This window comes from Rhipicephalus sanguineus, chromosome 3 (assembly GCF_013339695.2).
Source record: "Rhipicephalus sanguineus isolate Rsan-2018 chromosome 3, BIME_Rsan_1.4, whole genome shotgun sequence".
Taxonomy (NCBI): domain Eukaryota; kingdom Metazoa; phylum Arthropoda; class Arachnida; order Ixodida; family Ixodidae; genus Rhipicephalus; species Rhipicephalus sanguineus.
In genome coordinates this window covers 155,469,519-155,483,852 of record NC_051178.1, presented here as the reverse complement: position 1 = coordinate 155,483,852, position 14,334 = coordinate 155,469,519, and the positions used below count along the sequence as shown (strand labels likewise).

General features: G+C 40.7%; 1 protein-coding gene across 2 annotated transcripts in view; it reads right to left on the bottom strand.

Annotated features, from left to right (window-relative positions):
- Window positions 1-800: 800 nt before the first annotated feature.
- The window catches only part of LOC119387520 (natural resistance-associated macrophage protein 2), a 165,115-nt gene continuing 151,581 nt past the window's right edge, over window positions 801-14,334 (bottom strand). For both annotated transcript variants that reach the window (XM_049413532.1, XM_049413533.1), the window contains exons 9-18: window positions 13,687-13,845; window positions 12,231-12,272; window positions 12,105-12,143; window positions 11,325-11,444; window positions 10,833-11,056; window positions 8,982-9,141; window positions 7,525-7,575; window positions 7,360-7,441; window positions 4,272-4,302; window positions 801-1,241 (exon numbers count right to left, since the gene is read on the bottom strand). In XM_049413532.1, coding sequence (XP_049269489.1) covers window position 1,241; window positions 4,272-4,302; window positions 7,360-7,441; window positions 7,525-7,575; window positions 8,982-9,141; window positions 10,833-11,056; window positions 11,325-11,444; window positions 12,105-12,143; window positions 12,231-12,272; window positions 13,687-13,845 — 909 coding nt within the window. In that variant the 3' untranslated portion in view covers window positions 801-1,240. The remainder of the gene's footprint in view (window positions 1,242-4,271; window positions 4,303-7,359; window positions 7,442-7,524; window positions 7,576-8,981; window positions 9,142-10,832; window positions 11,057-11,324; window positions 11,445-12,104; window positions 12,144-12,230; window positions 12,273-13,686; window positions 13,846-14,334) is intronic.

Below are 14,334 nucleotides of genomic sequence, written 5' to 3'. Positions count from 1 at the left end.
ATTCAGATCTATGGTATGGCCTTGGGTGCAGTTGGAGCAGCAGAGAGGAGGGGTAGGCCAGGGGCCATTTACGTTCAGAAAAATGCATTCGAAATGCCTTTCAGGTATTGCGCACCCCTTTTAACACATTGACTAAAAGATTTTGATAGGTCTTTCGCCTAATAAGCAAGAAAATGGTAGAAGGCCTTGACCTTTTATGGTGCAAGGCCCCAGCTTTCCTTGAAGGAGTCGAGAGAGACAAGGCCATACAGCAGTCTTCCAAGCTGCCCACTGGTCCGATGCACGCATGGTGACTCGTCACCCTTTTCCGAAGGAAGCGCTTCTGTACACTATGAGGTGTCCAAGACTCCACGATAAATTAAGGTGTCTATAGGTCTAGTAAGCAAAAAAACCATCATCATAGCACACACTACTTGTTCGACCCATGCTATCTGTGGCCCTTGAAAATGTGTTGTGCTTGCCATTGTTCAATATTACACTGAATCTCCACAATTGTACATAGGCCGGTCCTTACCTCTGCCAAAATGTCAAAATCAATGTTGGTTTTCGCCCACTCGCCTGTGTTTCACTGGATCAAGAAAAGCTTTACCGATTCACGTGTACGCATCTGACATAAAAAAAAAACAAAAGCTACCATGCATACCTTATAATAAGAGGAAAAGGTAGCAGCAGAGCATGCTTGGATTGGATCGACTTTGTATATCACTTATCATTACTGCTGTGTGCATGACAAAATGTGGAATACGTGGGGGTAAGAGCAACTGCGAGGAAAGTGTAGACGAAACGCACAGACCACAAGATTTAAAAACATCAACATAAATTTATTGAAAATAACTACGTCTAGAGAATTTCGTGTTTCATCAAACATCTCAACAGCATTCACTGTACTAAAATAGTAAGTACCATATATTATTGTAAAATTTTCTGACAAAATAACCTTCCTCTTCTCCTTGCCCAGCTCATGCCGTAGCAATATTATAAGAGCACATCTGTTTATTAACTGTCCACAGTGTTTCTGTAATTCCGCAGGAACACTGCCATTAATAAATATTCTCTCGTGCATTATTCGAGTTACGTCGATAAAATTGTGCGAATAGATTCAAGTGCCAGCTCACGTAGAAGGACAGCACTAAATCACTCTGTACAACGTCACTTTCGCTGAAACGCCGACACTCTTCGATTGCAAGTTCAACAACCTAATTTGTCCGTTCATGGACACGTCGATAGAGGATGTGATCACTCTGGAAGAGAGATAAAATAAAGAAAATGTGCACTTCATTATCAGCAAAACATGAAAATGCAAAGACAAAGCAACAAGACATGCACGGTCGACAGTGAACCTGAACCACGAAGTCTGACAATACGATACATTTATAAACAGTCCGTTGCTGCAGCCCATGATGCAGTACAATATTTTATTGGCACTATTACTGGCACAGAATGGCAATATAATTACTACGTTATGTGCTCAGGCTGCGGAAGTACTATTTAGCTTTTCTTTTTTAAAGATTTCACAATCTGTAAACCTTTGATACGCCATACACACCTGGTTCCTCATTACTTTTTAAACACTGTCCATTGGCTTACATATGGAAGGCTTAACATTCTGATGCACATTTCAAGGTCAGATATGTTCTTAAAGAGGTACTGACACAAAAATTTTGGCCTCGTGTTTTCTTGCTGCAATGTGTTGCTGGGGGCCTGTTAGCCATAACACGGCACATCGTTTGCTGCAGCGCGCGACAGATAATTAATTACAGGCTCCTCATTACTGACAGTTTCGGTTTCAAAAACGACAAGCCTCCGGGTGCAACTATCACCACCTAGTGGGTGCAGCGCTCGATCACGTCAGCACACAGAACTGTCATGCACTTCCGCACGGTTCGCGAGCAGCCGCCGAGAAGGAGGCTGCTGGAGCAAACGCGGCAAAAAAACATGGTGGCTATGACGTCATCATAACTTGTTGCAGCGTGGTCACGTGAGGGAAGTGGGGGGTCATCGAGGGTCATCTTTGAGGGTGTCAGTAGCGCGAGGGTGTTGATCGCTCACGCAAACTTCAAAATTCATTTAAAATACCTTCCAAGCTACAGTAGACTCTCGTTAAACGGAACCTGAAGGGACCAAGGAAATGTGTTCCGTTTAACAGGAGTTCCGTTTACTGAGAGATGAACAGGAGTGCAGAATCCAAATATGAAACCAATTATATTAGATGCAGTTGTTCCGTTTAAACAGCAGTTCCGTTTAACAGATTTCCGCTTACTGAGAGTCTACTGTATATTCGCTGTTGATATTTTGCAGATAATATACGCATATTCACGGGAATCGATCCCACAGGCTAGCTCGGCCGCAAAATTTTGTGTCAGTACCCCTTTAATAAACCTGGTTCTACTTTAACCCCAGGAGCTATGACACTATCCAAGACAAAGCACATAAATGCAGCATGCATCATGTTGAAAGCTGGACTTATAATGCAAAGCAGGAAGGACCATTAATATTAAGCCGCATATAGGCAAGCACATTCATGGTATGAAACTAGTGTGTTAGGTCTTGACTAGAGCTGTGCGAATAGCAAAATTTTGGGTGCGAAGCGAATTCGAATATTGAAGTGTGAGTGCGAATCGAATCGAATATTTTTCGAATATTTCTCGAATATTTCTAGAATATTTTTCGAATACTTCGAAGTGAAATTGCAGAAAAAAAAGTTAGAGAGGATTCCTAAGCATATTCTTATGAGATGGCAACATGAAAGTGTTTTTTTTCGCAAGGTTGATGAAGCACTGGCGGGGTGGTGTTTCATAGTTGCCTTATCAAGAATGAGGCAATGTAGAGGCCGAATTCTATTTATGTACATAATTTAGTGCAACCAAAGCGTTGCCGACAACACTTTACACGTGATAGGCAAAGATGCCATTTCCTCAGCCTCTCCTCCTCTTTCAACTTCTGTGGAAGCCCAACTGATGTGGCGGACAAGGGTGTGCTCCCTTCAAGTCCGGAGTTCCAAATCTGCCTCGTAGACATCGATATATAAAAACATCTGAAATTTTGGATGCTAAAAAGCTTCGGCTTCCGATTTTTCGGACTTCCTGCCCAAATTTCAGGTCCAAAACAGCATTATTTGAGCCCCAACCTCTGCCACATCTTTCATCTGCATGTTGGAACCAGCGTTTTTTTGAGTTAGTACATTTGCGACCCTAGCAAAACTTGAAAGGCAGCTTTGCCGCAATACCGGGGTGTGATGAGGTGAAGCATATTGAAAATCTAGGGACCACTTCCAATCCGACGTTGACTGTGCCTTGAAAAAGATCGACCGTAACGGAGCTTGAAAGGCAGCTTTGCTGCAATACCGGGGTGTGATGAGGTGAAGCATATTAAAAATCTAAGGACCACTTCCAATCGTACTTGACTGTGCCTTGGCAAAATTCGACCATAATGGAGCTTGAAAGGCAGTTTTGCCGCAATACGAGAGTGTAATGAGGTGAAGCATACTAAAAATCTGAAGGGGTCACTTTCAGTCGGACGTTGACTGTATTTGCTTTTGGGGAGTTCGAATAGTTCGAATAGTAAAATTCCAGCGCGAATCGAATCGAATAGCAAACACTATTCGAAAAATATTCGAAATTTCGAATATTCGCACACCCCTAGTCTTGACGCATTCAATTTCTGCTTAAAAGAAAACGCATGATTTGATTGCTAAGTAAACGAACTCAAAAATTTTTTTGTAAGCTGCTTTCATTAATAGACACTTCCAGAGATGCACTGCGTATCATCAAAGCAAGCTATATATTACTGTTAATTACTCAATGGGCTACAAAAGATTCAATGAACAATAAATACAGCAAGAAGGCCACATACAGCCAAGGCAGCCTAGGCCCTTTATATATTACCATATAAATAAATTCCTTTTCTTTCACTCATTTTTTTCCCGCAGGAGTACTGCTAAGAACTTTCTTTTCAGCAAATAGCCACGAATAGCAGCATTCACGTGTTTCTTGAAAAGCCTAACAAAGAGAAGATCTCGTAAGCTGAACATAGCAACACCAGTGTCTGCATTACAAAAATGGCTACTAGACAGAGCCGGAAGTAACGTAAAGACCCATGACATAGAACGAAACATAAACATGACATAAAATATGATTAAATAGTGCAAGAAGGCATTTGCAGTTTCAACATGCGCTATTACGGACTACTCTCTAACCAGTGATGAGGAAAAAAAAAAACTAAAGATAAACATTGAGTGGACGGACACAGAAAACAACTGAGCTGGTACTAACCACAAGTGGGTACTAACTGGTACGAGTTCACCTGGTGAATAGAACAGAAAGTGAAGAAACGCACACAGTTAAGCCAAGCACAAGCGAGAGAAAGAGGATAGTGCACGTAAATCTACTCTCCCTCGACAAAATGTCACAGCGGAGGTTGGCAGTATGCATTAACTAACACTCGATGCACACCAATCTCTTCTTTCCTTTACTATTGTAGTAAAAGAAAGAAATGACAGCTAAACCAATGAGCTAAACCAATGACAGCTAAACCAATAGCAGCAAGCACTGAAGAGTTACTGCTGTGCGCAAAATGGGGCCGGTATAATGCAGCGATTCCTTTCAGTCGGTTCTATTAATTTCTTGCCAGTGACGGCTCTCTGTCGACCAATCGTCAAAATTTTGAATTATAAACATAGATTTTGCGATCAGCTAAAGTGCGGGACTTCAAATTAATTTTCACTGCCTGGCATTCTTGAATGAGCTCCTAAGTAGCCAGTTGGCTACTGGACCAGGTGACTGACCAAACCGTAGTCATAAAACAGGTGGAGTGCCGCATGAACCTCTGACCAAGTAGGGAAAGGAAAAAAATTGGAAGAGAATCGTTACATTTACACAGCCCAGGATGCACCACTACATATAACAGACTGCAGCGCACATTACGGTGGCTGCCGAAAACACATGACAAGAGCCATGCACTAAAACATGAGCACGACACAACAGTTCCATATAGAAAACAAGTGCAGCAACGAGTGCATGCACATTGGGCACAACAAATATAATGCTCGTGTTCTATTGACGAAAGTGATGGGCACCTTTGTGTTTTTGTAAAGCTGAAAGGTACGCACACACACAAAGAAACAGCAGAGGAGCCCTTCAGGACTTGCTTAAATAATACACTGACAAGTTTTACTATGGCAAATAGAATTCGTCAACGCGTTAACAGAGCCCAGTTTTATGCTTATTGAAGATATGTCAGCTGACACTTCGAGCCAACACTGATGCAATGAAGTGCAACGTCAGCAGTCAGTAGCACGAAGTCACAGACGCACAGATAAAAAAAAATTGCTTGTCATTTTTTTTTTTATTATTTATGAACTTTCCTTGAACTTGTGTATTTCAGCAGAACTGATTTGCCAAAATTTTAAATTCATACAGAATAGTAATGGTGAGCAAAGCATATGATCGTACACAGTACAACCCTTTTCAAGCAGTTTTCCTCAATTAGCAATGGGTTTTATCTGTGTCATGTTCAATGTTAAAGAAAGCACTTTCAATGTTAAGAACTGCAGTTATACACATTAACTTATATATACTTGTGCAATTAAAAAGAACAACTGATCCAGGCAGAGTTGAAAGACAAGAGCTTAATATTGAGCACAACAACTAAAGTACAATGAGTGCTAAGCACTGAGCAAACAAGAGAAACCTGAGCTCTGTACTTGGCTTATGCATCAAATCCACCTTGCTGGATGTGCACTTATGCTACTCCTTTGGCTTACCAAAAAACAGCAGGAAGGGCAAGATGGAAGCTTGTGATGAAAAAATCTATAAACACGGCGTAGGTGCTGGAGCCGACGTTTCGACAAGTGGACTTGTCTTCTTCAAGGCTAGAACTGGTCCTAGCCTTGAAGAAGACAAGTCCACTTGTCGAAACATCGGCTCGAGCATCCACTCCCTGTTTACAGATTTTTTAATCCTTTGGCTTACATCACACGGTACCACTGGCAAGTCATCTGTTACGATTTCAATCCACAGTCTCAATGTTCGCTCTTACAAATTTCAGTTTCATTTCATCCCCAATTTTCCCCAAAAGTGGCTTTCCATGGCAGAATCTGTCTTATATCACGTTCAGTAAGTGAAGACGATTCCATTATGAGGTGTTTATTGCTGCACAGAATCGAGTGGAAAAGTGGACATCATTGAAGCGCTGAACTGTTATAATATGCTATGGCTAGTGTTAAATTAACTGGACTGACTGCACTGTACTAAACACAAATCCAAAACTAAAAACTGTCTGCAAGAATAACGTTAACAAGCTAACAGGACTTGCAGTGGCTATAGACAGTAAGAATAAGTGAACTTTTGAAGTAATTACCAGCTACAGTGAACATATGCCATGTGATGCTGTGCGCAGCTGTTTCCTTTCAACATGGAGCACTCTGTACGGCCCCGTCAATGCAAAGTGCAAAAGTCACAGAAACCATATGACATTGCATGGATCCATCAAATTAAAGCTACAACATGCAAAAATGTTTAATTAAGAAAAGTGTAAATTAACAAGATTTTAATGCTGTGTCACCACCAAAACTTAACTGTGCCCACATGCATAAAACAACAATTCTGACAGACACATGCAAATACTATTAAAGATTGGAAAGCAACCTCATGCTGCAGCCCCCCCCACTCCTCTTCCCATTTTTTTAGAGGAAGAACCAAGCAAACACAGTGTACAGCAAGGTGCATTTGGCATCGGCCTAGACTCTGTGCCCTGAGCATTACCGGTGCGAACTCCAATACCTTCTCCTTGCTACTTACAATATCTGGACAGCAGCAGGCAAGGAGGGGGTGGGGGAAAACGACAATGACAAACTATCAGATCTCAAAATCACATTATCCTCCAAAAAGAAGATAGCAACGATATAACATACTGCATGGTGGTATAAAGAAATACATCTGAATATTTTTTTACTTTATAAATAGCATTTGTTTCAAGCTTTCAGACATCTAGCCTTCAGCAACATTAAAATCCTCGAACTGTCATTAATTATTGCACTGAACGCCTCGTACACACCCTGCAACCATTCCTTGCACTATCTAAACATTCCCATCAACACAGAAAGACTTGCACACAATTCCACGAGCAGGACTGTTTGTCCAAAGTGCTGCATATCCAGCCCCAGTACTATGTACACTTTGTTCATGCCATGTCTATCAGAATAACATTATTTTCCTATAAGGATGCTGTAGAACACCTATGCTACAGTGCAGGAGAACTTTTTACCATGATTAAAATGTACAAGAAACTCCTTCAAGCAATATTAAAGTCAAGCAATCGAGAGAACAGGAGTTAAGAACTACATGAGGGAATCAATCTTACCAGGAGATGACGATATGTCCGTCTGAGATGAGTCATTAAATAGCACCCGGTCACTGCGCTCTTTGAGATGCGGGCCAATCAACTGCAACATTGCAACAATAATTGCATGCAAATTACTGTCCCGAAATACAGCATGTAATAAGTGTTTAAGGAACAGCAACTCACAGGAAGTTGTAGCAGTGACGTGCAGCCAAACACAACCAAAAGGTGGGCCAACTGGAAGACAGTCATGGATTTATTAGACGATATGCCAAGGTGATATCTGACCATCTGCAGTGCTTAATTCTAAATACTTCTGGCAGCACTCATGTTTGAACTGTACACAGACTAAGGGAAAAAGTGGTCTTGTATGTGATCGACACTAGTTTTGAAACTGGCGCAGATCCCATGCACAGCCACCCAACTGTGTTTTCATCCAGTGAATGTTCATACAAGGAAAGAGCCAGGTTGGAGGTCATTTCTACAGGCAAATTTATGTAACACACTGATTGGATTGACATTACACAAAGAAAGAGAAAAAGAAAATTCATATCTTTCAAGCCAGCAGCAGTTGCAAGGAGATTATTGAAGTAAGTTGGTTCATTACATTATAGAGATGGCTAGCACACCTTTCTGCTAAAAGTTAATTTTGTAGCTTGGCAAAAATTTGTCCTTACTTAACTACATGAAAGCCCAACTTACGTTACATGGGAAATTACATGCAGTTACCTTAAAAATGCAGCCTTAGTGCAGAAATGTTTTTGGTCTGAAAATCAACTTAGCAGCCAACAAATAGGTGAAGTATAAGGTGAGGTCCTTTCTTTAAAAATACTGAAACTTGAAGTGATGAATAAGGTTGCCAGTCTGGCTGGATCTTAAAACAAACTACTCTACTCTAATTACAGGCGCAGCCACTCAACACAAATATATAGCTAACCACCTCTGCTCATGCAAGATCCCAAAGTAAATATCTTCAACCTTCATCAACCACTTACGATACGTTCTGGAGGCCCGTTCTAAATTCACAATTTAGTCTATGCAACTGAAAGGTATGTGTAAAGCCTCAAATGGGCCTGCTACTGTAAATTAGATGGCTTGTCGCCAATGCACGCAATATGTGGCACATGAACAAGACTAAGTTTATTGCCAATAGATCTCAATACGTGGCACAGCAACAATGTTAAGTTGCACATTCACTTTGCACGAGTGTCAATTTGCAAATACGCAATTGGTATGATCAAACAGAATCGGGATAGTGGCCATGGTTCAGCCAAGTCTAGCCATTGACGAAAATAGATACTATTCGTATCCAGAATGCGCCTTTTCATTGTTCTGCATGCCCAGTACTACGTGACACGTTTGCTACCAGAATACATGTGCGGAACTGCAGGAAAACAACTATTCACCTCCACATAACAAAGATCGTCCTGGATAGTGTATATTAAATTTCACTATGGTGGTAGAATATTGAATGAAATAAAGGATGGCCAATCAAGCATTATATTTACTTCGTTACATCCACGTTATATCTACATTTGACTGCACACAAGCAAAGTCACAAAAAAGACATGCTAATATATGAAACCACATTGATAAGGCATTATTCGCACCATTTTGGTTGTTTCTAATAACTGACAACACACCAGGTAAAGATTGAAGCCCAAGTACAGGATCCCGAAGAGCGCCACTCCAAGGTAGATGGCCCAGTGAGAAGGAAGGCTCTCGCGCACAAAGTTGCTCACAAAGTACAAGTTGATGCCAATCACAAGCATCGACAGCAGGCTAGCACCTATTTTGGTCAACCTGAGGCAGCAAGCAAAGGCAAAAGAACAGTTACGTTGGTCCCAAAACAGTGCCTGTGACATCCAACTGAAAAAAATAACGTTAATACACACTATTTTTTTTTGCCTTACAGTGCAACGCTAAGAATGCATATGTCTGTCAAATTTTAACACTAATCCTGGTACATAGCAAGCACCTCAACATTGGTTTTGAGTTGGCGCTGCTTTTGACTGCCTTGTTTTAAACTAATGCATGTTTTCGGATGCCTGTTACATGGATTAAAGGCAGATGCTGCCTGAAAAAAAAAATTTCTTTATTCTTTAGCCTAGGGCAATAAAATTTTTACTTTTTACATAGTTTTTATGCTAATTTCGAACATGTAATCAGCTTTATAGTAAGTTGCATAGTTTTTATTCTGTATCATGACAATGTATAAAATGTAGCTCTTTTTGGACCCACTTTCTTTGCCAATAAAATTCTATATTTATGAGCCATTAATGGGTCATATTCCTCCACATTAACTGTAGAATGCCAAAAAACTTACTAGAAAGTGCCCATAGAATATTTTAATTAACACGAAAAATTATAATGTGAGATGTCTTGAAATGTTCAGCCCATGTTCAGCCCATACTAATCGAATGTTCAGCCTGAATGTTCAACCCCTACCAATCATTTACTTTGAGTTCGTAATAATACAAGCGATGCCAAGTTTTAAAGGAGATAACTGCACTCTTCACAAATGGAACATGCGGGAAAGATTTCGTCTAGATCCAGCCATCAGAAGTACCAAAAACATGATGTCCAAACTCAAAAAGTTGCCAAAAATTTTATCTTGAGAAAAATGCATTTTGAAGGTAAAATCAAAAGCTTGTCTATGTAGCAAATATATGCTTCTTAAAATTATTTCTTCCTTCATGAGAGCTTGAGGATCGTGGTTATTTTGAGCATGTGGCTTCGGTGAATTCCTCAAGTGAAATGCAATGGCAAGCAGCGAGAAGATATTTTCCAGGGGACTCTAGACAGTGAGCTCTTTCTAGTTCTCAATAGCCACCTTGTGTTCCTTAAAAATATTTTTTAACCCATTTCCAGTTTAAATACAACCTTGATCTTTTTTGTCATGAAAGCACAGAAACTCAACTTATCAAAACAAGTAAAAACAAAAAATATGTTTTTTTTAAAAAAGCTTTCATTTTTCTATTAGCATCTCCCCTTAGGAATGCCATAGTCCCTTGCTTATTGCATTTCAAGCAATTCCACCTTTAGCTTGCTGGCATTCTTGAAAAACAAACACGAAAAAAAAATATTACGAAAATAAACCATCTTGCCATTAAACATCCAAGTTTTGCATTCTACCGTACTAAAAGGTGATGCTGACTGAATCACTATGAAATTTTAAGACGATAACTTTTAATACGTATGGGCAAAGATTTTATCAAGGTAAATAAATATTTTTTCACTACACATGTTGTGTGCCTGGTGAACAAATGAAATTCAAAGAAGTTGCGGTTTACTGCGTGACCTTGGCATGTACACCTAGTTGGTGACCTAAAATGTTTTCGGTAAACAGGTACACAAAAGTGTACAGTACTTACTCTTAAAAGATATTTTAACAAAACAGCTCGATCTGTCTTTCGGTAACCTATGACAATACAAACTAAACAGAGATCATGCTGCCTCGTATGGTGTCTACACTTTGTAAAAGCAGTCCATACGTTCCATTCCTGAATTCGCCCATGAACGCCGCCGACGTCGTGAAGGTCAGGGTGGGGATGAGAGCAAAGGGAAGCTGCAGGCTCATGAGTGCGTTGAGCAGGTCATTCATCCCAGACAGCTGCTCTATGTTGCCAAAGACTGCACACAAGATGGTCGGCGCAATGGCAATTAGCCGCGTGATGAGCACCCGCATCCACCGGCTGATGGGCAGGTTTAGGAATCCCTGCAATGCGCAAACAACATATTTGTTTACTCAGCGGTGAACCACTGAGGTTGGAACATAGAAGTGCATTCACTTAAGCAGGCTGTGCCCTCAGTTCCCAATATCTGTGCAAAGGTATTGGACAAGTAATTGCACTCCTCTTTGCCTGCCAACACTTAGCCATTGATACTACAAGACAGAAACATGTTAAAGGCAGGACTGCATTTTGTAACTGCCATAATTGTGTGCTACAAGAACAATCCATGATATTAGTATAAAGTGCCATTACCTCCATGATGAATTGGCCTGAGTACGTTCCAGTCATTGTGGAGCTCTGTCCCGCAGCCAGAATGCCTATAGCCCAGACGTACAGTGGAAACATGCCAAATGCACAGCCCAGGTAGACGCCCTATTGTAACATACAAAACAACAGTGATGTTAATGTGAAACTACGGAACTGAAAATATTGAGTTACCTCTGTAATGACAGAAATGACTTTTCAAGTTAGTTTTTTTTTCATTTAAAAAGCTGTAAATTATGATCAGTGCCATAAATGTATGTTATATATTAGACTAGAAAACTACTGGCAACAAAAGAAGGCATCTGAACTACGTTTAGAAATGTGCATTGACTGCAGCACCATTGATGCTGCCACCTGGCACTTCACTATCTACCACTACACTGTTTACAAATCAACAACCCTTTCATTTAAAACAGTTAACTTGTTTTTTTAAATACAATACCATGTCTATAATAACTGCTCGAAGTTACAAGTTCTAAACTTTCTGGATGCTTCCTTAATTTTTCAATCAAGAGAATGCAGGACAAGCAGCAATTACAGTCAAATGACTAAGGCTGCCTGACAGAAAACAGAGAAATTATCAAAAGATACACAAATTAAGAAAGATGCACATAACGTAAGCCAGCAGTTTACGTATGGAACAAATACCACGACACATCTGCATAGAAATCTAAAAATTTATTTGAAGATTTAGGAATTCAGAGATAGCAAGCAGATTTGTTAGCTTCACACTAAATGCAATGTAAATAAGAAGTTTAAATGACTCACACCCTTGTATATGTCCACATCCACAGATTCTGTGTTGTTCTGACGAAATAAAGAGAAGTATAAGAACAGGAAAAACATAAGTTACAGCATCTGATGGAAGCTGCATTGTCACTGTCATCCACTTACAGCAAAGACATCCTGGAACTCAGTTCCCATACACTGATTCCTCTGAAAAAAACAAAGAAGAAATACACCTTTGCAGAGCCGTAAGGCTGGAAAAGCCATAACGTTACTATGACAACAATGTTACAAGCACTATTCTCTGGATGCTCTCGTCTGCCAGAAAATGTTTTAATGGCACGCAAGTGCGTATGATTCACCGTGTCAATAATCATGGCACATCTTTGCATTATTTTTTTTTAAGGGGTACTGACACAAAAATTTTGGCCTCGCGTTTTTTTGCTGCAATGTGTTGCTGGGGACCTGTTAGTCATAACACGGCACATCGTTTGCTGCAGGGCGCGACAGATCATTAATTACAGGCTCCTCATTACCGACCGGTGTTAGCTTCGGTTTGACCACCTAGCGGGTGCAGCGCTCGATCACGTCAGCGCACAAAACTGTGACGCAATTCTGCGCGGTTTGCGAGCAGCCGCCAAGAAGTAGGCTGCTGGAGCGAACGCGGCAAAAAAAAGATGGCGGCTATGACGTCATCATAACTTGTTGCAGCGTGGTCACGTGAGGGAAGTAGGGGGTCACCAAGGGTCACCTTTGAGAGTGTCCATAGCCCGAGGGCGTCGATTGCTCATGCAAACTTCAAAATTCATTTAAAATACCTTCCAAGCTATATTCACCGTTGATATTTTGCAGATGATATACGCATGTTCACGGGAATCGATCCCGCAGGCTATCTCGGCTGCAAAATTTTGTGTCAGTACCCCTTTAATTTATCCATTTATTTGCAACAATATAAATGTTGCGGGAGACCAGGGGGAAAAAGCTGATCAATCAGCTTGAGGGTGTCCTGGCCACCCTACACGTGTTTCAGCACGAACGGTGGTTACAAACAGTAAAAAAAAGCATACACAATATACTGCACATGGCTCATCTGCAAAAAAAAAGCGTGCTTGCACAGACAACGTAGAGAAACTCTCAAAACGTTTCCTTTTACAAAAATGAAAACGAAAAAATACACAACGATGTTTCGAAGGCAAGTTTATTATAAGGATATTGTGATAAACAGTCTCCATAGTTCTTTAAATGAGATTTGATTTGAGTGATGTTAAAAAGCTGTTCTTTACTAATTGTGTTTAGCAATGTTACTGCAAGAACCGAAGCATGTGTTTACCATAATTTGTGCGACATTTTTTATCCTAAACAAAAGTGCTTGATCATCTTTAACAATGCAATCAACAATATATCTCAAATGCATCACACGTACGAGGAAATACCGAGTGCACTTTCAGCATAGCCTGTTGCAGGCTTTAGTCTATAAGCAGCCATGATGAGGTTTAGCCCCATTCAATGGAAGTCTATTCTTGACACAAAACAAAACTAAATGGGCTCATGCGTGATGTGTGGTTACTTAGGACACGTTGTCTGCAAAGATAAAATTCATTAAGAACTTTTCATCAACACTCACAATGTCAAGGTTGGTGCGGCCAAAGAGTCCGTGAGCAAAGACACCCATGACGAAGACGTTGATGATGAAGGAAACAAGGAGTGCTATGCAGGCCTCAATAAAGAAGTACTTGTTGGCCTCCCGCACTTGGACCTTGTCGGTACGATCTACAGCCCGTGACTGTAACCCAAGCACACCAAAGCACTTAGCACCGAAGCATTAACTAATACATTATGGTAAGTCGAGCGGCAGCTGCTGTCTAAATCGATAGCCTCTAAAACGTGGAAGCTTTCAACATGTTTAGAATAACAGAGTGCAAAGCTAGTTGGTAGGTATTCATATTAAAAAGACTGGGTGTGCAAACACGGACACAAGAGAGAAGTCAAGACAGTTTGTGTTGTCTTGAATCAATGGACTTGAAAAGCGGCTACTGGCAAATTGAAGTGGATGAGAGAGACCGTGAGAAGACGGCCTTTGCCAAGCCTGATGGACTTTATGAAATTCAGGTGCTTCCTTTCGGTCTGTGCTCGACGCCAGCAATGTTTCAGTGTCTAATGGACACTGTACTATCAGGACTTAAGTGGCAAACCTGCCTGGTGTACCTCGATGACGTGACTGTCTTTTCTGCTATGGTCGAGGAACACTTAAGACTGGAAGCAGTTTTTGAAG